The 27,553-nt window shown below is 40.9% G+C and overlaps 3 protein-coding genes across 4 annotated transcripts; 1 reads left to right on the top strand and 2 right to left on the bottom strand.

Annotated features, from left to right (window-relative positions):
* Window positions 1-9,595: 9,595 nt before the first annotated feature.
* On the bottom strand, window positions 9,596-17,590 carry LOC135496365 (uncharacterized). Of its 2 annotated transcripts, XM_064785654.1 has the most exons (11): window positions 17,418-17,590; window positions 16,964-17,046; window positions 16,498-16,584; window positions 16,203-16,301; window positions 15,790-15,861; window positions 15,200-15,352; window positions 14,867-14,983; window positions 14,555-14,610; window positions 13,555-13,617; window positions 12,946-13,137; window positions 9,596-12,638 (listed from the first exon to the last, which is right to left on the bottom strand). In XM_064785654.1, exons 1-11 carry the CDS (start codon window positions 17,426-17,428, stop codon window positions 12,576-12,578), a joined length of 996 nt encoding a protein of 331 aa, XP_064641724.1. In that variant the 5' UTR covers window positions 17,429-17,590; the 3' UTR covers window positions 9,596-12,575. The 2 variants fall into 2 exon arrangements, with proteins under 2 accessions (XP_064641724.1, XP_064641725.1); XM_064785655.1 differs by lacking the exon at window positions 13,555-13,617 and having other exon boundaries at window positions 17,418-17,588.
* A 347-nt stretch (window positions 17,591-17,937) lies between these two features.
* Window positions 17,938-21,528, top strand: LOC135496366 (chymotrypsin B-like). The gene is made up of 7 exons (XM_064785656.1): window positions 17,938-18,075; window positions 18,345-18,576; window positions 18,802-18,859; window positions 19,586-19,700; window positions 20,401-20,565; window positions 20,789-20,928; window positions 21,334-21,528. The coding sequence occupies exons 1-7, from the start codon at window positions 18,021-18,023 to the stop codon at window positions 21,487-21,489; spliced, it is 921 nt and encodes a 306-aa protein (XP_064641726.1). The 5' UTR covers window positions 17,938-18,020; the 3' UTR covers window positions 21,490-21,528.
* LOC135496364 (dnaJ homolog subfamily A member 2-like) lies at window positions 21,511-27,275 on the bottom strand. The gene is made up of 8 exons (XM_064785653.1): window positions 27,199-27,275; window positions 26,453-26,615; window positions 25,866-26,064; window positions 25,599-25,732; window positions 25,168-25,310; window positions 24,639-24,837; window positions 24,274-24,401; window positions 21,511-23,972 (listed from the first exon to the last, which is right to left on the bottom strand). The coding sequence occupies exons 1-8, from the start codon at window positions 27,265-27,267 to the stop codon at window positions 23,787-23,789; spliced, it is 1,221 nt and encodes a 406-aa protein (XP_064641723.1). The 5' UTR covers window positions 27,268-27,275; the 3' UTR covers window positions 21,511-23,786.
* Between the last annotated feature and the right edge of the window lie 278 nt (window positions 27,276-27,553).

Raw genomic sequence — 27,553 nt, 5'->3', positions numbered from 1 at the left:
ACAGGGCGTCAATTCGCAACTTCTCATCATTTTTAAGGCACGACCCATTCACGTGGACAAAGTCTTACCCGTCAACCTACTCCTTACGTAGCGTGGGGTACCAACCCACCGCATATTCAGGAGTGTGCAATGGTTTCGGAATATCCTACACCCAATTGTGCTGCCCATTCGCAATAGGTTTATACCACCGTCATGCGCCCCTGACATTGCCATCTCTCAGACAGTAACAGGAAATGGTGCAATCTGGCTGCAAATTTTTCCCAGAGGGGCGGGATAATGATTATTTCAGACCATTCAGAGTGTCACAAGTTCAGAGCGAAATCACCTGACAGTTATATGGAGTTGCACCAAAATGCAGTCTCTTCATTTCATTTGTAAATAGGCGTCGATTATTTTTGTTACATTCAATGGACCCAGTCCTACAATCTCAGGAAGAGCCAAGTCTGCACATAATTACTGGTATGCAGATTTGCCCGCGAGGCAGAAAAGACCTGAACATTACCACCGCTTTAGGAGTGTAGCAACAATATTGCTTCAAAGCAAGAAATGAATCTGCACATATTTACTGGTATGCAGATATGCCGGCAAGGCATCAAAACCTTCGTAAGCCCTTAATGAGCAACTAATTTATAAAATTACAAACAGGATTTATCTTACAACTGTACTGCTCCAAAGAAAGAGTCAAGTCTGCACATAACTACTGGTATGCAGATATATCAGCGAGGCAGACAAAACCTGAACACTGCCACTGCTTCAAAAGTGTAGCACTGATATTGCTTCAAAGCAAAACTTAAGTCTGCATATAATTGGGTATGCAGATTTGCCCGCGAGGCAGAAAAGACCTGAAGACAGCCACTGCTTTAGGAGTGTAGCAACGATATTGCTTCAAAGCAAAAATGATGTTTGCACATAATTTACTGGTATGCAGATGTGCCTGTTCGACAAAAAGACCCTGAACACTACCAAGCAACATTAATTTACAATTGACATGAAAGAGTATACAGTTTGAGGGAAAGCCACATAACTATTAAATAATTGCCCTCTGTACTGGTGATAATCAGACTGGCCTGAAATTCTCATTATTGACCACTCCTCAGTGGAAATGAATCCAACAAAAAATGGGGTCATTGTATACAGTGGTACTGTATTACCCCGATGAGAAGCACTTTACTGATGTCCCCCACTCTCAACTAAGATATTTGTGCGTGTACCGGTTTGACTACGGGCTGAAGTTGACGATGTACTCCTGACGGAGCCATTGGGTGCTTCGCCCGCTCATTGACCGAGGCATGGTGACCTGGAGACAGTGACCGGATTAGCACTAGCTGGTCGAGGGACACTTCACAGGGCGTCAATTCGCAACTTCTCATCATTTTTAAGGCACGACCCATTCACGTGGACAAAGTCTTACCCGTCAACCTACTCCTTACGTAGCGTGGGGTACCAACCCACCGCAGATTCAGGAGTGTGCAATGGTTTCGGAATATCCTACACCCAATTGTGCTGCCCATTCGCAATAGGTTTATACCACCGTCATGCACCCCTGACATTGCCATCTCTCAGACAGTAACAGGAAATGGTGCAATCTGGCTGCAAATTTTTCCCAGAGGGGCGGGATAATGATTATTTCAGACCATTCAGAGTGTCACAAGTTCAGAGCGAAATCACCTGACAGTTATATGGAGTTGCACCAAAATGCAGTCTCTTCATTTCATTTGTAAATAGGCGTCGATTATTTTTGTTACATTCAATGGACCCAGTCCTACAATCTCAGGAAGAGCCAAGTCTGCACATAATTACTGGTATGCAGATTTGCCCGCGAGGCAGAAAAGACCTGAACATTACCACCGCTTTAGGAGTGTAGCAACAATATTGCTTCAAAGCAAGAAATGAATCTGCACATATTTACTGGTATGCAGATATGCCGGCAAGGCATCAAAACCTTCGTAAGCCCTTAATGAGCAACTAATTTATAAAATTACAAACAGGATTTATCTTACAACTGTACTGCTCCAAAGAAAGAGTCAAGTCTGCACATAACTACTGGTATGCAGATATATCAGCGAGGCAGACAAAACCTGAACACTGCCACTGCTTCAAAAGTGTAGCACTGATATTGCTTCAAAGCAAAACTTAAGTCTGCATATAATTGGGTATGCAGATTTGCCCGCGAGGCAGAAAAGACCTGAAGACAGCCACTGCTTTAGGAGTGTAGCAACGATATTGCTTCAAAGCAAAAATGATGTTTGCACATAATTTACTGGTATGCAGATGTGCCTGTTCGACAAAAAGACCCTGAACACTACCAAGCAACATTAATTTACAATTGACATGAAAGAGTATACAGTTTGAGGGAAAGCCACATAACTATTAAATAATTGCCCTCTGTACTGGTGATAATCAGACTGGCCTGAAATTCTCATTATTGACCACTCCTCAGTGGAAATGAATCCAACAAAAAATGGGGTCATTGTATACAGTGGTACTGTATTACCCCGATGAGAAGCACTTTACTGATGTCCCCCACTCTCAACTAAGATATTTGTGCGTGTACCGGTTTGACTACGGGCTGAAGTTGACGATGTACTCCTGACGGAGCCATTGGGTGCTTCGCCCGCTCATTGACCGAGGCATGGTGACCTGGAGACAGTGACCGGATTAGCACTAGCTGGTCGAGGGACACTTCACAGGGCGTCAATTCGCAACTTCTCATCATTTTTAAGGCACGACCCATTCACGTGGACAAAGTCTTACCCGTCAACCTACTCCTTACGTAGCGTGGGGTACCAACCCACCGCAGATTCAGGAGTGTGCAATGGTTTCGGAATATCCTACACCCAATTGTGCTGCCCATTCGCAATAGGTTTATACCACCGTCATGCACCCCTGACATTGCCATCTCTCAGACAGTAACAGGAAATGGTGCAATCTGGCTGCAAATTTTTCCCAGAGGGGCGGGATAATGATTATTTCAGACCATTCAGAGTGTCACAAGTTCAGAGCGAAATCACCTGACAGTTATATGGAGTTGCACCAAAATGCAGTCTCTTCATTTCATTTGTAAATAGGCGTCGATTATTTTTGTTACATTCAATGGACCCAGTCCTACAATCTCAGGAAGAGCCAAGTCTGCACATAATTACTGGTATGCAGATTTGCCCGCGAGGCAGAAAAGACCTGAACATTACCACCGCTTTAGGAGTGTAGCAACAATATTGCTTCAAAGCAAGAAATGAATCTGCACATATTTACTGGTATGCAGATATGCCAGCAAGGCATCAAAACCTTCGTAAGCCCTTAATGAGCAACTAATTTATAAAATTACAAACAGGATTTATCTTGCAACTGTACTGCTCCAAAGAAAGAGTCAAGTCTGCACATAACTACTGGTATGCAGATATATCAGCGAGGCAGACAAAACCTGAACACTGCCACTGCTTCACAAGTGTAGCACTGATATTGCTTCAAAGCAAAACTTAAGTCTGCATATAATTGGGTATGCAGATTTGCCCGCGAGGCAGAAAAGACCTGAAGACAGCCACTGCTTTAGGAGTGTAGCAACGATATTGCTTCAAAGCAAAAATGATGTTTGCACATAATTTACTGGTATGCAGATGTGCCTGTTCGACAAAAAGACCCTGAACACTACCAAGCAACATTAATTTACAATTGACATGAAAGAGTATACAGTTTGAGGGAAAGCCACATAACTATTAAATAATTGCCCTCTGTACTGGTGATAATCAGACTGGCCTGAAATTCTCATTATTGACCACTCCTCAGTGGAAATGAATCCAACAAAAAATGGGGTCATTGTATACAGTGGTACTGTATTACCCCGATGAGAAGCACTTTACTGATGTCCCCCACTCTCAACTAAGATATTTGTGCGTGTACCGGTTTGACTACGGGCTGAAGTTGACGATGTACTCCTGACGGAGCCATTGGGTGCTTCGCCCGCTCATTGACCGAGGCATGGTGACCTGGAGACAGTGACCGGATTAGCACTAGCTGGTCGAGGGACACTTCACAGGGCGTCAATTCGCAACTTCTCATCATTTTTAAGGCACGACCCATTCACGTGGACAAAGTCTTACCCGTCAACCTACTCCTTACGTAGCGTGGGGTACCAACCCACCGCATATTCAGGAGTGTGCAATGGTTTCGGAATATCCTACACCCAATTGTGCTGCCCATTCGCAATAGGTTTATACCACCGTCATGCGCCCCTGACATTGCCATCTCTCAGACAGTAACAGGAAATGGTGCAATCTGGCTGCAAATTTTTCCCAGAGGGGCGGGATAATGATTATTTCAGACCATTCAGAGTGTCACAAGTTCAGAGCGAAATCACCTGACAGTTATATGGAGTTGCACCAAAATGCAGTCTCTTCATTTCATTTGTAAATAGGCGTCGATTATTTTTGTTACATTCAATGGACCCAGTCCTACAATCTCAGGAAGAGCCAAGTCTGCACATAATTACTGGTATGCAGATTTGCCCGCGAGGCAGAAAAGACCTGAACATTACCACCGCTTTAGGAGTGTAGCAACAATATTGCTTCAAAGCAAGAAATGAATCTGCACATATTTACTGGTATGCAGATATGCCAGCAAGGCATCAAAACCTTCGTAAGCCCTTAATGAGCAACTAATTTATAAAATTACAAACAGGATTTATCTTACAACTGTACTGCTCCAAAGAAAGGGCCAAGTCTGCACATAACTACTGGTATGCAGATATATCAGTGAGGCAGACAAGACCTGAACACTGCCACTGCTTCAAAAGTGTAGCACTGATATTGCTTCAAAGCAAAACTTAAGTCTGCATATAATTGGGTATGCAGATTTGCCCGCGAGGCAGAAAAGACCTGAACATTACCACCGCTTTAGGAGTGTAGCAACAATATTGCTTCAAAGCAAGAAATGAATCTGCACATATTTACTGGTATGCAGATATGCCAGCAAGGCATCAAAACCTTCGTAAGCCCTTAACGAGCAACTAATTTATAAAATTACAAACAGGATTTATCTTACAACTGTACTGCTCCAAAGAAAGGGCCAAGTCTGCACATAACTACTGGTATGCAGATATATCAGTGAGGCAGACAAGACCTGAACACTGCCACTGCTTCAAAAGTGTAGCACTGATATTGCTTCAAAGCAAAACTTAAGTCTGCATATAATTACTGGTATGCAGATTTGCCCGCGAGGCAGAAAAGACCTGAAGACAGCCACTGCCTAAGGAGTGTAGCAACGATATTGCTTCAAAGCAAAAATGATGTTTGCACTCTCTTAAAAACTTTGGGCAGCACAGTAGGACGTTGTTCATTTGCCTCTCAGAAAGATTGCTGCTTATTGACATCCCGTGTCTTTATCCTCGAACACGAAAACTAACTCTACAACTATCAACTCTATAACCAACTAACAAGAAGTATAAATACATTTCTTCTCTGCATTCAGGAAGATAAACGGTTTTCGGGCTCACCAAGGAGTAAACCATCCTGCAGAATTTGAATATAACTTCTTAACATTTAGGCCTACATTGAAAACAAGTCATTCTCAGCTGAAAAAGTATAATTCCAGGTATTTTAGGTGCCGTCCTCCTCCTCAATATGCCGATGATGTCAAACACGTACTTCACCATCCGAGGGCCTCGCGGGTGAATCAAAGCTGAAATAATGACAAGGAACAAATGTGATTTCAAGAACTGACTATCATAACTTGCAAGCTTATGTCTTAGTCCGGTACTTAGAATCTACATTGCTGTATGTGATAGAATACTCACAGTCAGTGCAGAACTACAGCAGAGTTAAGTCGTACTACACCTAGGCTATACATCAGCATTATTTTCATCTGGCTTCTTTTCCAATCACACTGAGACTTTAAGACTTTTGCTGGGTACATCCTTTTGACCACCAGACTGAAAATAGGATACATAACAATCAAGAATTGTGAGCCTTTTTGGTTACCATTACAGTTAGCCAGCCAGAGTCTTGTGATGGCTCAAGGAGAGGGATAGTACATCTCAACCCAAGGACTAGTCAACCTGGAATGGGTCTTTGTATCACCCACCTGGTACTGCAAGAAACTTGTGTGGCCGTGTCCTTCCTATATTACCAAGTAAACAACTCTACTTTGGGTATACGCTGTATTCTGTCTGTCTTGTTCCAACTCAAAAGGCCTTCTCATTATACGCTCCGATCTTAGCCCTCATATAGTGGTCTCACCGATCAGTAATGGGTGTGCCTTACAATTACATCATACAAGGCTTCAGTAATAAGATATGTACAGGAATTCACCCAGGCAGCCAGCATAAACCTTTAGGGCCTCTACTATATATCTAAGGGTATAACCCATGACAATTCAAAGGGCCTACTGCCTGGAACACTATCTGAGACTTGGAAGAGGATGGGGAAGAAGCAATGTAGCATTGAGGTGTCATGCTTTTCAGAAGGATACCCAGATGAAAGAGCAGAGATTCTTCCAAGATGTCAAACCAGAAGCTGCTGTGAGTCCTCTGACTATGCAACAAACAACTACTTGAGTCTTACATGATGTGCTTCAGTGATCTTATTCCTGCATTCTGGTTGCAACTTTTTCGCTTCAAAATCGCCTGACAAACATAACATAAATATGATGCAGATTTGGCCTTCTTCCCTGTTTACATTTCTGAGCCAATGCAAGGAGACGAGATGCACCATTTTCACCCTGGCATTTTCATGACAAAAAATCGTTGTAAATCCCCGAATTCAACCTGAAAACAAAAAAAAACAAAATTAAAATAACGAATAACAAGTTCTGTAGACTAGATTTTAAGTTTCGAGCTGTCACAGCAGTCGGAGAAAGTCCATGAAATCATCATGAATGCATGAAACAATGTACGAAACAATGTATTCTTTTATCACAAACTCATGCTTTTCAGGACACCCAAATGAAAGAGCAGAGATTCTTCCAAGATGTCGAACCAGAAGCTGCTATGAGTCCTCTAGCCACTATGCCACTGATCTCCCTTTCAACTGTGTCCAGCTCACAAGCAGTCACAAATTTTGCAGGAGGAATACCAAGTGCTTCAGTGATCTTATTCCTGCATTCTGGTTGTGACTTTTTCGCTTCAAAATCGCCTGACAAACATAACATATATATGATGCAGATTTGGCCTTCTCTGTTTACATTTCTGAGCCAATGCGAGGAGATGAGATGCACCATTTTGGTTTACCACCATTTTCACCCTGGCATTTTCATGACAAAAAATAGTTGTAATTCCCCAAATTCAACCTGAAAACCAAAAAAACGAAATTAAAATAACGAATAACAAGTTCTGTCGACTAGATTTTAAGTTTCGAGCTGTCACAGCAGTCCGAGAAAGTCCATGAAATCATCATGAATGCATGAAACGATGTACGCAACAATGTATTCTTCTATCACAAACTCAGCGTCCGACGAAGTGCCAGTTTTCAAAATCCCTTTCATCGCACCAATATCTTTTCATAATATCAATTCATATAGATGTAGAACTTCATATTGCCCCTAAAAATCAGTAATATGGATCCTTATTAACAAGGATGCTGGCGGATTTGATCGTTTGTTCACGACGGATTTTTCTCAAGAGCAGCGCCGCCATTTTGCGCATTGCCAAATTTTGCGCAAAACATCGCGCGAATTCTCCGACCGCAAAGAAGTGAACATGCTGACGAAAAGGAAAATAAATGCAATCCGCTATGATCACGAGATCATAATGAACAAACTGGACATAACATTTATGTTACTTACCCAATAAAAGATGTCTTTGAGGACAAAAACTAATCACGAAATATCAAGAAGTTTGCGAAGTGTCTATCTTCTGCAGCCACGTGCATTGACCGCCAAATGCCCAAATATGGTTGGGTCTTCAACATTTTTCGGCGGGGTGTTGGGTCAACAAACCATCCTCAAATGTGTTTCTGCTTCACAAACCCACTTTTAGTCCTTAAACTAGCAATGTATTTAACTTTATAATATATTTGGCAATAAAGGCTGCAATAATCCTAAGTTTTTTTGTTTTGAGATGGTTTGAGAGTTTTTTTACACCTTTCCCCCCTGCACCATAGGGTGGGTCCATTTTCTCGGCAGATGGGAAAGCTTTAAAAGCGGCTAGGAGCCGTCTCGGCTAGCACGTCCGCATCCTGAGATTCTGCCCATGGTACCTTCGCCATACAAAATATCGAGAAATATCGAGAGGCTGAGTATAATGAAAACCACTGGTTATGCCAGGATGTCAATTCAATTTCAATTTCAATTAATAAGATCCATGTAGAACAAAATAAGAGCTATTGCCGAAAGGTATATTATAATATTCATGTACAAAGTAGAATGTGATCTCATGAAATTATTATAGATGAAAGTAGACTGCCTGGACAATGACTGAATTACATGTCCACTGAGCCGAACAATCACAAGAGAAAGCATGTCATAAAGATTGCGAGATTACATAACATTGCAGTGAACGTCTGGGATCATTAGATGGACAAAGTCACAATCATCTAAAAGGCGAGTGCTGTTAGCCACAGCCAGCGTCTTCCGGAATACAAATTTTCTCTGTCTTGCATCGATCTGATGAATTCCAGAAAGTGCCTTAATGGTCAGAATGGGAGTTGAACCAATTTGCTCAGGAAATATCAAGTCATGGGGAATGTCACATGAAGCTACCAAACTGAAGTTTGGTAGCTTCAAAAAAGCTTTGAGACCAGAACATCAAAGGCAGCTATTGCCCTATCTGACCATCTCACAAGAAAGCGGGTGGGAGTGGTCGGCCGACACTGGCTGTGACTACCAGAAGAATGTGGCATTTGGGGAAAATCGCATTCTTTGTTCTGTTACCATCCTTTGTCCGTTTTGTGTTGTACCTTACTTGGGTATGGATGTGTCACAAACCGTCCCATGGCGCATTGTCCTTGTTCTCACCTAGTAAGATACAATTGTGGTCAGATAGGGCAATAGCTGTACCAGGACAGTGTGACACACTACTTGGGAGGTGCCTGGGTGCGTGGATGCTACAGTCCTATCCCTCTGGTACTGGAAAGGTCATTTGACGTTCGTGAACGACGCAGTTATTGCTTTGAGCTCAATCTTCTTTACACGGGTAGGGATGCAGTAATGGACGGGGCATGTCACGTTCGTGAATTAGACAAACTTGTTATACTCCATCTTTACCCAAGTATGGGTATCGTTGTGTTCTTCATTAGATCTGTACACTTGTGGAATGGTCAGATAGGGAAGTCGAAAGTTGTCAACAGTCCTTAGATGGAAAGTGTCTCTGTGATGTGGTGTTAGTCACAACCAGTGTCTTCAGGCCCATCACAGCAATTTCGGCATTTTTATGGACTTCAAATAGGCCGGAATGGACCGACGACACTGGTTGTGACAAACAGTATGCAGGTCATAATGGGAAGCAGAGAACCATCATATGAGATATTCTGTCTCTGTCAGGGGGACTGGCAGATGATTGAGATCCATAGATGAATATGTCACTACGTCATTTAGGTCCTGATGTACTCCGAGGTACCACTGAACTATGAAATTAACGAACGCCTTTGATTAGAAAGATTACAGAGTTTATTATGTTAACTATAATCACAATCTACTCCCTATTTACAACAATTATATGAAGCAGTTACAACTCTCAGGTGTGGTATACTTTTAGCTTTTACATCCACTTTTTCATTTCTATTTTAAGGGTTGACCATAGGCACCACCATTTTGGCCAGAACTTGGAATCCTTAAGTAATTAGAGGATGCTTTTGGATTTCAAGTTCTAGCCAAAACGGTGGTGCCTATGGTCAACCCTTAACACTACAGGGTTTTTCGGAATGACCACAGAACATTTTTTGCTCAGTACCGCTTACTTCTGGCCGACTATTGATGAAACCTTTCAATAATCAGCCCAGTAGTTTTTACACAGCGGCTCATGAACAAGTGGTCATTTATTTCTGGAAAAGCCTACATGTATAACAAGCAAAAATTATTTCAATTCTAATGTTAATGGTAAACATGACTGTAGCATGGACCTTTAACGGAGGGGTGTTTCAAGATAACACCAGGCTGGCGATTATGAATTTAACAGAGTTTCTGAGCGTATGGGGAGCTCTCAGATGCATACAAACCTTTTGCAGACATCTTGCTTGTTGAACTTTGAAAATCATACTGTAGGCATTTTTTTCAAGTTGTGCGATCATATCAGAGGATAGTCCTCTTTGGCAACATTGGTAACCTTATTGGCAACTAAAGGAACTCCACGCATAATACTGTTTGACCCCACTCAGAATGATCAAAAACTTGACAGTACACATGTAGATTATTAGAAACCACATATCAGGTTACATGACTACAGGAGAATAAATTTTCAGGAAATTATATTATTACATTAATAAAACACAATAAAGCACACATGCATTGTCCCTTTGGTTTAGAGCACTCCTCGACAAGCCATTGATAAAATATTTAAACAAACTTCAGAGCCATACCCCTCTCCCCTAGCCATGAGCATGCAAGCATACTTGAACTAACTCTTATTTCGTATGTTTGAATTTTATCAATGACCCACAAACCTGAACAGAACAGATCAACTTGGTCCATTTGAGAATCGAAAAGTCCGCCCTACCATTTTAGCAATTTATACTCACAAGACCTGGTATTTAAATCAGGAACCAGAAACCATCCTTCTAACAAAGGATACTTAATAACAGCCAATAAATAGCTTCATTGTAATTACAACACTAAGGCACAGTGAAATGCAGTAAGCCACGCCAAAGAATTTCTAAGGCTCTCATTTTTCAAGAGATTTGACAATCAGCAGCAAACGGGATGTGATAATGCTTCCTAAATAGAGACATTGCACACTCAGATCAATGTAATGTATCATTGTGATGGAAAATTGCAACCACTCGACCAATTCCCAATCAATGTTAAAACTTCTAATCGTTTTGGTATGTGATGTTGAGCAGCACAGGCTACGCTCAATAAGGTACTGAAATAATTCAAAACAGTCCTGAAAAACTATGCCATGAAAAAATAGCTTCAATCCTTTGCTAAATTCCATTGACATCCAAATTCAACTTACAAATTTCAATTTTTTATGTAGATGAACCGATAGTCAGTCAAAATACTTTCCACATTTTTGTCAAGAGCAGGTGTATTTCTATTTGTATGTGTAAAACAACAGATAACTTCATGCCAACAACAAATTCACACTATACATGTAACTTATCATTTGGATTACACAAAGCGGGTAAAATTGGACCACTATATCAATGTTTTTTTGCTCAAAATCATGTTAATATACAAACTGTACATGTCCAGGCTAGCTAAGTACACCTGTAACAGTGTTTTACTCCAATCAGTGTTCCAGCTCAAACAGTTTTCAGCCCATCAGGGTTTTGGCCCAAAGAGTGCTTTTATAGCCGATACACTGTTTTAGCTAAACATTTTTCATTCATAAATAAGGTGGATTCGGGCCTCACATGTTGATTTTCATTCAATACACTGTGAACACTGATTAGGTTGGAATCAGCCATGTCTAGCAGAGGCACTCCATATCAACAACTCCTGAAGCAGCAACCACCTCTCGGAGGGTCTCCCACTTCTCTGCGTCAAGGTCAACCACTTCTCCGAGCATATCAAGCCTCCAACTGAAGGGCATCACTAAACCAGGTCCTTGTATGGACCATCCATGCATCTAGTCTGAGGCGGGACTCACTCGGAGAGATGGCTGACTCAGGGGTGGTGGGAGATTCTAGGAGAGGTTTTCACTGATTGCATGCCTCAGGGTGAATAAGCAGATAATTCAGCATGTGTTTTATTGGTATTTGCAGCATTACATTACATGGAATAACAACCGAGTCATAAAAATAGGTTTGTGCAATTAAGTAAGGCAATGAGGTTTGTCAACGAATAACAACCATGAATGAACAATGCAAAATAGATCAGGCAGGGAGGCTTGACGCCTCTCTATTCTTAAGAAATTCTAAATTTTCAGGGTCCTAATCCACACAAAACCATCAGATATCACTTTCATTCAATTCAGTCAATTGTCGTTGTTTCTTGATAATTAATGTCAACACGAACATTGTTTGTTATACATGTTATCTGACATCAAATCGCGACTCAAACTGCCATTTTATTCAATGCTCACAAGTAATTATATCAAATATAACCAGATCACTTTTTTCTGCAACCTCACATTCTTTACATTTATACACTATTATGAAAACTTGCTCATATCATATCACCATCCATGATTAATAATTATAATTAATATTGAATAATGTTTTACAAATCAATGGAAATAAACTCCTGATTAACAATTCATGGTTTCTACAGAAAGCAGCTCCTGAATAGTATTCTAAATCAATTTCAGTTCACAGAAATAAATCCACATTGGACCATTCATAAATCCGTATTTTTACATTCATAAGGAACCCAATGATCTGTACAAGAAAAGTCCTCCAATTCACTTAAAAATATTCCAAATCAACTTAAAAAATATCAAGAACCATGAAATTCCAGCATTTAAGCTTATCCAGGTGTGAAAGCTGCTATCATGGTGGACTGCGATTTGAACTTTCCAAGAGGATTTCAACAGCTTCGGCATAAGTAGGCAACTGAAAAAAAAAGAAGGTTTTGAGTCCATAAATCTACATGTTAGGCAATATTACAAACAAGGCTTGGAACGAATTGGAGTAATGACCAATGTTTTTACGTGGACAATGTCTTATGCTTGTGCTGACACATCAGGTACTAGAAACATCAGGTTTATGTCTCATTCAAATGTCATGGCAACGAAGTATGCTGACCTGCCCAAGGTTGCCAGCGATGTAGTCCAGTCCGTTATCAAGCCCACCTAGTAGGATAAAATGAACCAGGCAACCAACCATTTCCCCCCACTCCATATTTTGTCTGAATACTTACTCCAGAGTCGATCTGGTCCTGATTTTCTGGCTTCTTAAATTTCTCGTCATTCTGAATAACATATGTATAAGATGGCGGTGGTGCAGCTGAGGGATTCTCCGTCGGACTCTCATTACTCCGTCGCATTTCATCACGATATAAAAAGACGGTGTCCAAGCCATCGATCGCTAATGGCGTCATCATCAGGGATGTCTGAAAGCAATTAATCAGATATTTACCAGCTGTTGTTACAAAGTCATACCAAAATTACCCCTGGTGTGTAGAATCTTTTTAAAAAGGACTATGAAAACAAGTATCCAAAATGTTTTTAAATACATTTTGGACTGGACTACCAACAAGTAGAACTGTGACAAACAATCAACAAATTAAAACCTGGAAAAGTCATTCAAACACCTGAACAACTTATTGGTATCACAAAAAACAGAAGTATAAATCATGGTCAATTAATTGTCAGACTTGATAGGAATCGAGTACAACTTATAAGTTTATTTATAGCTTGATTGACTGATATCACGATAGGACAAAATAAACAGATGCGGTCGCCACCTCTCAATAAAAAAGTTCAACCAGCAGATCTCATCCATTTGTCAAGCTTGCATGATGCATTACCAGGTACATGTATACGCTTTCCCGTGCATCACCTTCGCGTAATCGTAGCTGTATCATCCCACTCTGCAAAAAATAGCAACGTCAACAACATGGCAAAACACAAGGGCAGACGCCCTGCGGCAACTCAGTTACAAAATACAACAGAGACGTGCAAACATTCTAAGAAAGTACCAGGTGCGTTTCATGGGGTCGACTGCATATTAGAAATAAACGCTCCAGTTGAAGCTAAAGTTCCAATATAAAGTTGAACTGGAAGCGGTGCAACTTTTGTCTGAATTTCTGATTTTGCTAGAGAATAGGTTGTACTGCAAGAAACCCACCACAACCTTATCTTTATGAGAAACTATCACCATTTTGTGTACAATTCACACATTCACTGATTATTTCGACCATTTTATTTCAGTAAAATCACTAAAAAAACAGCAGAATATATTTTTCTATCAAGAACGTACACAAGACTTCTAATGGACATTCTAATGAATCAAACTTTGAAGAAAACCATGCCAAGAAACTAAAATAAATCATTCTAAAACTAGAACACAGCAGTTGCAGCTTTTTCAATAGATGGCAATAATAGTAAGCTAAACAAGTCGGGGCACTGGTAGAGTCAAGTGAATTTTTTGGATTCCCCATTTCAACAACAAATGTACAAAAGCAATTATATGCATTAATAAAAGAATATTACATGTACAAAGGGGCCAGGACAAACAGACTTGGATTGCAAATTTCTATACCTGTATTTTGGTTTCATGATATTTTCAACAGAGAGATCAGAGAGGCAACAGTTAGAGCTTTCTGGCTCATAACTTTAAGGTTGTGGGTTCAAGTCATGGTGGGATCTCCACTCCAAACATTTTGGAATCTCAGCTACAAATAAAGGCTTTTTAGTTAGTGATTTCTAGCATAGTTGACCAAGTTCCCTTGAGCCTGACCCAAAGGTGACAGAAAGCTATACACGACAAGAAGAAGATTTATCAGATATTTATAATCATAGTGTCACCTGAAGCTGTGCCCGCCCCGGTAAAATAGTTGAAATGCCTCGTCCAGTTCTCCGACCTGAAAGGGGACAAAATCCAACAATTATCATGAGTATTCTGAAACTTCATTTAACCTTCCAGGCAAAGAGGTTCATAATAAAGCTAATGGAAAAGCTATGCAAACTGAATTTTGAATCAAGTTCCTACCAGAGATAGAGCTGTTCCTAAGTATGCAAACTGAATTGAACTTATTTCGCACCACCATAACCCTGCTATTGACGACTGAAATTTGGAGGAATCGGATTTTTGTCAGTCTTCGCACTTCATGCACTTACCACCACTGAGCAGAAATCCTCGGCCCCGTTTTCCATATCTGGTACGGAAACAGCATATCGTAAATATTATGAGCAGGAACATGCCAGCACCGATGAGAATTGCCAGCACCCAGGGATCTGAAAGAACACATATAGACTTACTCAACTTTAGGAATGAATATGCTAACGTATAATCCAACAGCACTGTTATTTATAGAGCTCAAACAATGGTTTATACCATCAAGCTAACAGATCTAAACAAAAGTTATTAACATATTTCCATGTTTTCGAGAACTGATCACAATGTACTCAAACTGACGAGGTTGGCATTGTCAACATTGAACCTCAACCTACCGACATCAATTGAGCCATACGGAGGCGACTGTAATGAGTTATCTGTACATCCTTTCTCATCTGTGTTGTCTTGGCAGAACGCCATTCCATCACAGACCTCCTTCTCACTGTAACACAACCCAGTGTCCCCGCAGCGTTTAAACGGGCAATAAACTGCAAAAGATAACAGGATATGAAGGATTGCAGATATATTTTTAAAAGACAGGCAAAAGAGCTGGGCTATATTGAAAAGACTTCACAAAAGGAGACTATTCAATTAGTTATCTAACCCTAAGGACATGAAACAAAACTGGTACCCTTCAAAAGTTTGCTTACTTGTCTGATAGAAAATCGAATCCATAGTTTTGAATTCAGACATCCAAGCCATCGAGCACTAGTGATGATAATGCCTAAACAGTTGGGATATCATCAGTGTCAGCATTAAAACATTGCATTTGTAATAAATCACCTAAAGAATTATGATGTCAGTTCAAGCAGAGGAATGCTGATTACTACAAACAATGAAAATTAGGGCTTATTATTTCTCTTTTCATCTGTCAACGACATGCACTATTAGCTTCAATCATTGAACAACAAAAAGAGTTACTTACAGCAATAGTTATCGTTCTTCACACAGTCCCCTGATGGGCAGCGATGGATGTTCGGGAAAGGGCACTCAACAGCTGCAAACGGAAAAGATTATATTCAAAGCCTCGTGATAATCCACACAAAAAGTTCTTAGATAGGGCTTCGAACATTCTCAAAGCACCTTTTGAAAAACCGTCTAATCCAGAAACTTTTTTGTAGTACAAAGGATTGCGAACACTCTGCTACACTTGGTCATTCCAGATCAATTGAGAGAATCCTGGAAACTCCATAATGCCACCACGCTCCAAGTATTTGTCAGGGGCCATCTACCAGAAATGACAAGACCAGCAGCAACCAAACTCAGTTCACTAAACAGCAAATTGCAGCCAAGGCCCCCATCGAAATTCCAGACTCAGATCTAAATTGTTCAACTTACGGCAATGTTTGGGATGTCTTGCACAGAGATTCCGGTGTCCATGAGTGTGGCATGTAACATTATAATTGTAGGCACCTTGTCGAAAACCACATGGACGGACTGCAATAGATACGAGAAAACATTTGATTCAAGTAAAGCTCCATGATTGAAATTTTAACCAGTCCTACTAATCAACCCAAACACCCTTATTCCTGCTTTAGATCCTAATAATAAATCATTGGAAAACAAGTTAGTCATGAAAGTGTTGATATCCCAGTAAAAAACAATTTGTAAAATCAATCTATGATTAACTTACGACACTCCGTGTCATCATTGCGGCACAATTGTTCATGGATACACCAGTAGCGGGTGTAAGTTGGCTTACATCCTGGATGAGTAGAACCTGTAACACACAAACAATAGTGTAGAGTAACCTTCAAATATTGGTGTACCTTCCATTTTCTTTTTCACATTTTCAGATAATCGTGAAAAAGAAATTGAAATAACCTCCATTGCAGTTTGGCACAAATTGTCCTAGCAACCCCATGCTCAGCAAGGAAGAGGAGTCCATTGCCAACTTCTGCACACCTGGACATAGGATTCCGCTTACACAAGGTACAAGGACACCGAGACAAAATAGTTCTGATCCTTCAAGATGTCTTCCATGCACTTGTTTATTCATCATTGAATGGTTTGCTTAGATCTGTAGTCATGGACCTTGGACCGTCACATCCAAGTTTTTTGCTAGTTGTTATGAGACAAAAAGAGACATGACAACTTACGACAGAACTCAGCAAAATCTTGGCAAGAGCCATCAGTACATTCATACTGATCATTACAAGTCATGATGTTCATTGCACGGAATCTGAAAAAGAAGAGTCACCAAACATTCCAGGATCGTATTTAAAGATTATTTTTGCATCCATATCTGGCATCTGCACACAATACATGCAAAAACACTTCTCAAGTTAGAAATCGGTTCAGAACAATCTCCGACTCTGATCTGACATCATCACCACAAACTTGTAGGTTTAACATACCCAAGTTCCCCTCTTATCTTGTTTATTGTAAAATATTTCAGAAAATTAGATGGCACTCTGCCAAACAACCAGAGCGAGAGTCTGTACCCTGGGCCTGGCAGTGGTCAGACAGTAAAAACAAACGAGTTTTCTTAGTTAAGACATCAGATTTAGGCAAGTTCTTCTTGGTGTAGAGCACGAATAGGTTGTTAATTACCTTATGCACATAAATAATTACATGATTTTCATGTACATTTGGAAAATTCGGGATTAAATGGACTGACTTTTTTCAACACGTTTATTTTTGCTGTCAGATTTTTCTCCTGTTGTCGTCGTTTCTCCCGTTGTATCGACTAAACTTGATGCTGTCGTCGCCGGTGTTGCAGTCGAGACTGTCCCCGAGGAAAAGTGTCCGGCCCTATTGTATTCTGAAGGATTATGGTACTATATGGTCCGATAGAGACTATGTCCGTCAACACCTCAGCAGATTCCTTTGTTACCGCCGGACATTTATATTCACAGGACATTTCAAACTCTAGTTACTCTGAAATAGAGAAGAAAATTCGACACATATCGTGCCATATCAACAAATCATTATCTTGACGTATTTCTAAAGTAGATTATCGATGGGGAAAATTCGTGACATATCATCAAATTATTCTCTTGGCGTATTTCTAAAGTAGATCATCGATGGAAATCGAGGCATGGTTGACAGGTGGGAAAGAAGGTGAACTGTGCGGATAGGCCAATGATAAGGAAACAATGTCACAACTTGGACCATTCTTACGGTAGCTAAGTCCAGCAAGCTGTGGTCACAATCATGGATGCCTTTGAGTGGGTTCTCGTTTTCTTGACTTTTGCCTCATTTTCATCTGGTAAGTAACCTTAGAGTTTCGGCTCGAAGATTTAACATTGGTTACATTTGTTTCCTTTATACATTTTGGGTAAGATTTTTGAGAATAACATCTTCGCACACCCATACGAAAGATGTCCTTGACAGAGTTGTCCTCATTCATTCATAGAGGTAAAGTCAACTGAAATTTTGAGACCAAATTAAGTGTCCTTGGTATAAAGAATGTCTTGCTGAGACAGATATTTGTATCGCTCTTCATAAACTTATTTTCTCATCTTTTGTAATTATCAGAGATTCAAGGTTGGCCGGCGGATTTGACAAACGATGACCTGGAGCGCATATCCCGCATAGTCGGCGGAGAAAAGGTTACAGACCAAACCAAGTGGCCATGGCTGGTCTCCCTTGAGGGCACACTTCCCCACACCTCACTCGGACCTATTCCTCTCATCGAGACGAAGTCTTCATGTGGTGGATCCATCATCAACGACCGCTGGGTTCTCTCGGCTGCTCACTGCTTTGATGGGTAAGTAGGACATCTTCGCAGTCAACTCCCAGTAACAGTTTTCGAAATAGCATATTCTTTAAGCCCACAACCTGAGAAATGCTTAGTTTGATGACAAACAAAAAGACTGGGATGTGCCGGTGTAACAATTTTAAATGTCCCAGGATTAGTGCCAAAGACGGAGATACATGTACTTTTGCGATTCTATCTATCTGGCTTTTGCACGTCCAACATTTCTCTCTGCAGGAAGGATGCTCGCAACCCAAGCCGCTGGACTGCAAGAATGGCTACTTTGAAGAAATCGGTAAATACTAATCTATATCTGAAACTGCAATTGGCCTGTGACTGTTGGAAACAACAACATGTTGGCCTCCATTTCGTTGATACCTGGGGGAAGTTTAGTGCCGCTGCTCCCAACGCGGCTCCCCTCCTCAGCATAAATAGGATAACGGACTGGACTGCGCCCGGACCGTGTCGCGCGATGGCCTCACTCTTGACTTGACTACACTCCCGAGGTGGTCCATTCGTCAACCTATTCATGTATTCTTCCTTCATGCGGAGATGGAGGGAAGAGGCCGATCCATTTCGTTTGGAGTGTGCACTGGGCATGGTTTGGTCATACAAAATTCTTCGATACCCGACTTGATGCCCGTAACTATCAGGAAACTATATTTCACCAATCCCAGTGAGTTAACCTACGTTCTCTGAATTAATTGATTTTGCCCCCAGAGTTCGGACTAAGACTTGTGGTACTCATTACATTTCTAAACGTACATTTCCGTCTTCGTGATAATGTGATGAGAAGGCAGGTACATCTTTCATGTTTATTGCATTTTCGTATTTTCGTCCCATGCAAAATGAAAATTTTATACGGATTCAATAAACTTTTGTAATTTTAATTTGTAACTTGTTGTCATACTTCGCCAGATGCGAAACCTCTCTATTGTTCGAAACTTATAAACAATTCGTAGATTCTAATATTTGCGGAACCTCTCCACTAAAAATAAAAACCTGAATCATGTCTTTCCAGCCCAGTATCCTAGACTACCTGAAGCATTTGGTCGGAAAGATTTTCAAAAAAGAAGACTGGGTCCTATGGAACATGGACGTGGAAAAGATAATCGTTCATCCTCGATACGAACGAAGTAGGCGCTATCTCCATATCATTCCTTTCGACAGTCCCCTCCCTTGATTTCATGGACAGATCATATGTGTCGCAGAGCAAACACTCCTTGGGGTTATCGAAGAGACCGTGTCACAACCATCTTTCCTTGCACAATTGATTCATTGCAGGTATCACGAGTACCAAGACAATATTAATAGTTACGAAGACAGAGATGTGATGGAGACAAGGATGCTCTTATGACTCCAGTCATGCAGTCATGTGATGATATGTGCTGTTGCGTCAGTCAGGTTGTGAACATTAGGATGTGCCAGAGCAAGGCCCTGATCTCTGAGATAGGACCCCACGCAACTACATGTGATTAAAAATCGACTTTTTCTCCACTATTAAGATTAAGTAGGCTCTGAATTACTCTTGACATCATTCAATGTCTATTCTCCTTGAACATCTTCCCCTTTGGAGTGCCAACCTCCAAGAAACTTAAGACATGACTACATGTACAGTATATCTTTTTGTCTCCTCAGCGTGAGTGGTCTCAGGGTCAGAGTTGGCTGAATATGGGAGGAATTGCTCGATTATTTTGCTGTGCTGAATTGTCTTTCATAAGAAAAAAACAATTATACGTCAGGTTTAATTTTTGCTATCCATCCAAGCTGCCATCTCTCCCCCCCCCCCCCCAAAAAAAAACAAACCCCTCCATCATATCTTTCTCATCTTCACAGAAAAACTGATTCATGACATTGCCTTGATGAAGCTAAAGAACCCCGTCCCATCTGGAGATCAGTTTGAGAAGATCCACAAAGTGCAGCTCCCCCTTCAAGGCGAGAGGACCTTCCCTGCTCCTGGACAAAAATGTGTGGTCAAAGGCTGGGGATGTGCCAAATATGGTAGGGTATATTTTAGGATTTTGCTGCCTCTCACACACAGAATCAACAACCACAGGCACGATGCTAACCATTACCAAGGAGTAAATCTACGACTGTTTCAGGAAACTGACTGCATTGTCCTACCTTTTGACAATGTCTGGCTCCCAAAGTCGCAGCTACATCCCATCGTTTTAACTGCCATACTACTCCTTCACCATTTCAACAAAATCATCAATTTTTTCAGGAGGAGGTTCTACTTCCAGAGCATACCAAGTGACTCTGCCAATCCTGAGTGATCAGGACTGCAAGCGGTATTGGGGGCGCACCGACCCAGCCATGAAGCTCTGTGCAGGGGATGTCGACCAGAATAAGGGACCATGCCCGGTAAGCTGCCTAAGGATGTGTAACACATCTCTTTTAATGAAACCTTAACAGTGAAAACAAGACTCCCAGGATAGTACATTTGTCATACTGTTCATACTTCTTTCATAGGGGAGGGGCAAGGCAAGTGTAACTGAAACTGGCCAATACACAAAGATTAAAGGGAATGACTGGTTTCTTCTTTGGTTGCCCAGAAAAGCCTTGGGGGGGGGGGGCGTTTTCCTCAAGTTGAAGAGACATCTCTTTGGACAAAGCTAGGAGGATCTGACATAACCGAAATACGTTTTAAGTGGAGCAGGCGATTGTCAACCCGGGAAAACATGAGGTACCCCAACTAATAACCAAAAAGTCTGTTTCATTATCTATTCTTGATTATTCTTATCAGACATATTTCAATTTTGTCTTCAGGGTGACAGTGGCGGACCACTTGTGTGCCAACAAGGAGATAAGTGGGTTCAAGTTGGAGTCGTCTCTTTTGGAAACGGAAGTGCCGACTACCCTAGTGTCATGACACGCGTTTCAAACTATGTGAGCTGGATCAATCACACAGTACAGAATTACTAAGACAACTAATTCAGAATTAAAGTCATCGCTCTTCATGTACATCTTTTCTTTTGTGTTTGCTTTATTATCACAAGTGTTATTACTGTGGGCAATATCTGCCTTGTTTTCTGGCCCATGGGTATCAGAAATGTGGATCCAATCCAGACAACAGTATGCATAGAAGTCGTTACATGTAGATAATCAAAGTATGCTGCTGAAGGTACCTGGGACATGTTTGCCATACGACACCTCTACTAACTCAATCAGATGGCAAGCGAGTGGAAATAGAAGCAGGGTGCTAGATTAACAGGGACACTATTAGCTAGCAAGATATCTGCAATCTATCAATAATAGCACCCTTGTCAGCCAATGAGCCAAGAAGAAAACTAAACACATGCATTTCTGGTTCTAAATACTTAAAATTTGTTCATTAAGATACCAGGATACATTAGGTGCAGGTTAATGTTACAGCCACTGTCAACAATTAAAATGGATAAATTTACATGATGATGAGGCATGCAGGGTACGACTGTGGATCAGGTGATGTTTGCAACCATTTACTTTGCGAATTTGACCACAACACATCAAGGAACACAGCAAGTTAACAGAAATTGAAATGGTTCTTCTATATAAAATAACCGTACTTTTGTTCTTCAAAGTTATGATAAAACTAACAGAGGCATCTGCTGTGGGCCAGTTCGGCCAATTAAGCGGACTCTGAACTAATCAAACTATCCAACCTGAACATTAAACTATCCAGCCTGAACATTGAAAGAGGTTCCAAAGTGCTCACCACCCAATTAGCAAAACCTGTGCCGATATTTTGTTCACGAAACCTGTAGTTAACACTGCCAATTTGAACATGCATTAGCCACAGAAATTCAACAAGCTGATTCGCTAGATTATGCCTAAATGTTTGTGGTGACCAAGCTCAGGCCCCGAGTGAAAATAAGATACGAATTAATCAATCAACACAATAATTATTCAGCACAGGTGCTAAGAAAAAGTTAGTCGGACTCCAATAAATATGAAATCCATATGATCTTTGAGACATCAAACTCAGACTCTGTCAAATTAAACAAATAACACTCTGAATTAATTCACAATGGAAAGATAAAATTAAGCTGGAATTGAGGTTGCAAGATGCAACTCAACGCAAGGAAACAGAAGACTTTTCACTTCTGGAGTAAGCGGATTTTGTCAGTGTGGAAACAACAAAATTGTAAAATCTGCACTGTTTTGTCATTTTTTGACCTAATGGGAAACAACCACAGTGGAAAAGGGTAACAATTTTCTGACTGATGGCCAACTTTCATACCTGTGAGAAAAGCATTTTCTCTGGCGTGTCATAGAACATTTCAAGCCAAAGAGCATCGACTGAAAGATTACACAACAAAAGACCATCCACAAAACCGATAACATCAACAAAATGAAAATAAAATACCCGGTACACCATATTTACATTTTGATTGCTGCTGTTGCTAGAAGAAGGTGCATTTGATACCCTTCTACTCAAGAACAATTCTACTTTAAACTCTTAACAAAGCATTAATTGTAGTTCATTCTACTCAGGGGCATGCTTCTTTTAAATTAAGATAATGCATTACCAACCTGACTAGACCAGTGAAATATTTCATAAAGGCAATAGGCAGAAAAGAAACAAACCACAACAACATATTCAGCAATTTCGGATGAAGCAAACGATAAGGCGTTGTGATCCTATTCAACTGTCAAAAACCACTTCTCAGCTATGTAAACTATCACCGGTCCTGTGAGTCATCGTGTCAATCTAGCTTACACTGTACACCATAAACCAATAAACTTCTTAATTCATGAATATTTTGGTTACACACCACGGCACACCATGACCACCGGATTTATTTTACAGGATCTCAGATAGTCCAATTCAGATTTCAAGGAATAGTGGGAGTTTTGCCCACCTGGCACTCATGTCCCATTCTTGCTGCAACCAACCAAATTTGACAGGTTAATGGCAACACTGTGATACAGATTTACCGGACTTCAATGTCCTTAATAACAACCAAGATGAATTTACAAAACTCATAATTTCAGTTACAAGGACAACATTATCTCGGGTTCCTCATGCTTTCTGCTACCCCATCCTGGTTTTATAGGGTTCTGACTTTCAAAAAAACACAATATGTCATCCCAAAAAAACAGAACCATTATCTTGCCAGCCAAACAATTCTCAGCAAGCATCATTTTTGCAAGTTGAAGTAGGTGTTCTACGATTATATACAGACTGTTTGTGGAATAGTCCATTACTATAGTCCAATATCCAGTAGCATAGTTCAGGACTATTGATGAGCACACTGTACCCGTGGACCACCATGTTCATCATCGTCGTCATCCTCGTGGTAGGCCTCACCGCGTCTTTCACGATCATTTGAACTTGGACTGTAGTCCATTAGGTCAACTTCTTCTACGTGTTCTCCCTCGGGGATTTCAACGGTTGGTCGAGGAGGCAACAGCTTCTCAAGAGCCTGCAAGGAAGACATTGTCATGGTTAGTTATCCAGCCATAGTTGCATTGTTCAGTACTGTCAATACAGTGGAAGGCTACCCTCATATTTTGTAACCTGGTCATGGGGAACTATACTCCTTGTTAAGAGCAAAATCATCAACACTAGTATGGACTAAATGCATCATCATACTTCAAAATGAGGTTGACATCATGTCTAGCTTAGGCACTTGGGATTTTTAATCTCATTCCTATTACTACAGGCTATGTACATGTAATGATAATACTTGGATGAAGTGAGTGAAACATGATATAACTTCCTACCTTAAGATGTTTTTCATCAGCGAAATTACTTGGTGGGAATCCGATGTTGAATTTTACATAAAGGTTTCCTTTGTTGAATGGATTCCTGTACCTAGGCATACCCTCCTTCATCACACACCTAACACAACCTAGAACAAGAAAACAGACCTCAGGTAAAGACACATTTAAGGGGACACTATTAGGAGCTGGATGGGTCAAATTAAATTGCTTGGGTGAAACTGCAAAAGAGTGCCAGAGTTGTTTTTACACTGCAGCTTGCGTGGAGTGTGGATGGGAAGCTAAAATAGGACAGATCGGCAAGTTCTTCTAATACCTTTGTGTAAGTGTAAACCAAAATGTCTGATAGCAGAAGGGTTAAAACTAACCTGGCTCTATAACTTGACCAGCGGGGTTTTTGATGATCAAGTCCCTGTCATCTAAGTGTTTGAGCACGAACTCAAAGCCACAGAGAGCTTCGGTCAGTCCTAGGTTGTATGTACAGTACAAGTCAGCATCACGTCGTGTGAAGGTCTCGTGTTCCTTCTGCTGTAGAACAATCACAATATCTCCAGGGTCCATACCAGGCTGAAGAAGAAGACAAGGATTGTAAAATGCTTGGCAACCACTGCTTCAAACAACACACAATCACTAGGCAGACATTATTCAAGAGGAGCCAAACAACCCTTGCTGTCAGGTGATCTTAAGAATGAGTGACAGAGTTCAGGAATTGGGTAAGATGCATCCATATGACCTTGAACTCAACAAACATGTAAGTGTACACCTAAAATCATCTTAAGACAACAGCTCATAACATCATGATTGATAATACTTAGACACATAGAATCTCAATGGATATTTTCCTTTGTGCTATGACTGGGATTTGAGGGCATAGTGTGGAGTATCAGGACTACTCACCGTCTGGTCTCCCTCCCCATGGAATGGAATTCGCTGTCCATCCTTCATGCCCTTATCGACGTGCACCTCCAGTATCTTGGTCTCCTGCACCACCTTGGCACCCTTGCATTCCTTACAGCGGTCCTTTTCACTAATTGTTTCACCTGAAATCATGAGAGCTAACGTCAATTTTTCCTTTCCAAAATAGAGCTGTTTTGAAAGAGCGACTGCATATCTTTTCACTTTTATCATTTAGTTTTTTCTCTGTCAACCATTCTGCATTTTGGATTCAAATATATAAGACTGACGAATTTTGATTCTGACCAGGGAATTCAGTGTTAATAATCAAAACAAACAAAAACTTTTTCCAACCGACCAACTCATTTTGAAAACGCAGGGTCATGTTATGGCAATCAATCAACTATTATGGTCAGCCCTGTAGTTTGACCTACCTTCACCATGACACTGTTGACAAACACTCTGCATCTGTTGTACCATTCCAGGCGCCAACTGCCGCATTCGGACTGTCACACCACGACCATTACAACTTCCACAAGTCTTCTTAGCTCCCTGCTTGCCTCCATTCCTGATAAAATTAAACATTTTAAGTCTAGTACAACTTATGGCAGGATCAAAGACTGGTGTTTAGCAGCTTGGAGACAAGTCAATTTTGATAGGGTTCATTTCAATTTAACAACTTGTAAGAATCATGCACCTACCCCTGGCATTTCTTGCATATAACAGTTTTCCGTAGTTGAAGTTTTGATGTTTTTCCATTGTACAGATCTTCTAATGACACTCTGAGAGGGTGGAAGGTATCTTCACCCTTACGTCTACTGGGGCGCCGCCCACCACTGAAGCCTGACATACCAAACAAGCCACCAAACAGATCACCAAATATGTCACCGGGAAACCCAGCTGAAATTGAAAGTAAATGAATATGAAGCTTTAAAGCAAATCCAGGTTTCAAAAATCTGGTGGACATATTATATGACCCGAGAGAACACAAGTACTCATGAATGAGGAAGTTACATTTCAGATGATTTATATCTTAGATTCTTACTTAGGATTTTCCCTTTTAACCACTTAGCTGCTACTTCTATAGAAATAGGGTCCAATTCATAATATGCGCATTACTTTTACTGCATGACATAGGGCCGACACCTGAACACAAAGGGGGGGGGGGAGAGAATTCATGGTCTATTGCAAATTCATGGTCTCTTGGCAAGATTTTTCTGAAATGAATGGGGGGGGGGGGCGCATGCCTGGTAATACCACCTGGATCCGCGCCAGATTAGATAGTTACCTCCACCAGCACCTTCCTTCAGCCCATCCAATCCATATCTGTCATAAACCTCCCTCTTCTCAGGATCAGACAAAACTTCAAATGCTGAACTAATTTCTTTGAATTTGTCTCCAGCCTCTGGGTTCTTGTCTGGATGATATGTTTTTGCTAGCTTGTAATATGCCTGGAAAGTGAAAGTAGAATATAAGTTATACTGAAAGTGAAACTTGGGAGGAGCCAAGTATTAGTAAAGCCTTGATTTTAATTTGAGCATGTGACAGTGTCCATTTATTCACTTTGCTTCATATTTCTTCTCTAATTTCCTCCCTCAGCCCCGTCAACCGTGTCCCTTGACTAATTGAGTGGAGCCGAGCCTGATCTGACCAGGTCCAGGAACCTGTTAGTGTTACTACTGTTAGGCAATCAAACAATGACAATCACAATGACCACCCAAACCATGCACCTGAACAGCAGTCACTTTGGCCTAACACATGTCCTAGAACATTTCAACTCAAGATTGATACACTAGGCCTAGGCCATGCATAGCAGGATGTACATCGACACACTAAAACCTGCACGCACACGCATTGAATCACATGCACGGGATGAATGATGTCATTCATTCCAGACATGACAAAATGAAATAGAGTTGCTTCGCATTCAACTCCAATTTCTAACCCGTGAAACTATCATGGGGTGGTAAAATTAGAAATAACGAATCTCAGATATATTATGTATGGAATGATTCGATTGTTTTCAAACGAAACCTTTTTTATCTCGGCATCTGAGCTTGTTCTTGAAACACCAAGAATTTCATAAAGTCGATTGTCGGCCATGATGAAGTCGGATTGAGAGTCGACCTCGGTTGTAGGTGTACAGCTCGCCTATGTCGCCAGTGTATAATAGTACAAAATAGTACATTGTTGAAATTGGCAGGTGAGGCTAATTTCTGACGTCATTGGAAAGACATTTGCTTGGTACTTTGGTGGTTAGGTGGCAGCACAGACAGTTGACCTGCAACGTAACTGAAACGTATGGGGTTAAAACCATAGGAGTAATGCCGCGAGAATTTGAAATGAGAGCTCCGCGCCCGTACCGCCCCTCACATGATAAGAGACTATT

The sequence above is a fragment of the Lineus longissimus genome, chromosome 11 (assembly GCF_910592395.1).
Source record: "Lineus longissimus chromosome 11, tnLinLong1.2, whole genome shotgun sequence".
In the NCBI taxonomy this organism is placed as follows: domain Eukaryota; kingdom Metazoa; phylum Nemertea; class Pilidiophora; order Heteronemertea; family Lineidae; genus Lineus; species Lineus longissimus.
This window is presented reverse-complemented; position numbering and strand designations above follow the sequence as displayed.

Excerpts from the sequence above, each read along its gene's own strand:
- LOC135496365 (XM_064785654.1), bottom strand. Across the intron at positions 16,585-16,963 it reads AGATTTTGCTGAGTTCTGTC|GTTCTACTCATCCAGGATGT; the intron begins GTAAGTTGTCAT and ends TGTGTGTTACAG. Across the intron at positions 16,302-16,497 it reads CAATGATGACACGGAGTGTC|TCCGTCCATGTGGTTTTCGA; the intron begins GTAAGTTAATCA and ends TATCTATTGCAG.
- LOC135496366 (XM_064785656.1), top strand. The coding sequence starts at position 18,021 with ATGGATGCCTTTGAGTGGGTTCTCGTTTTCTTGACTTTTGCCTCATTT. Across the intron at positions 18,577-18,801 it reads GCTGCTCACTGCTTTGATGG|GAAGGATGCTCGCAACCCAA; the intron begins GTAAGTAGGACA and ends TTCTCTCTGCAG. Across the intron at positions 20,566-20,788 it reads CTGGGGATGTGCCAAATATG|GAGGAGGTTCTACTTCCAGA; the intron begins GTAGGGTATATT and ends CAATTTTTTCAG.
- LOC135496364 (XM_064785653.1), bottom strand. The coding sequence starts at position 27,267 with ATGGCCGACAATCGACTTTATGAAATTCTTGGTGTTTCAAGAACAAGC. Across the intron at positions 26,616-27,198 it reads CAGATGCCGAGATAAAAAAG|GCATATTACAAGCTAGCAAA; the intron begins GTTTCGTTTGAA and ends TTCACTTTCCAG. Across the intron at positions 24,838-25,167 it reads ATGGGGAGGGAGACCAGACG|CCTGGTATGGACCCTGGAGA; the intron begins GTGAGTAGTCCT and ends CTTCTTCTTCAG.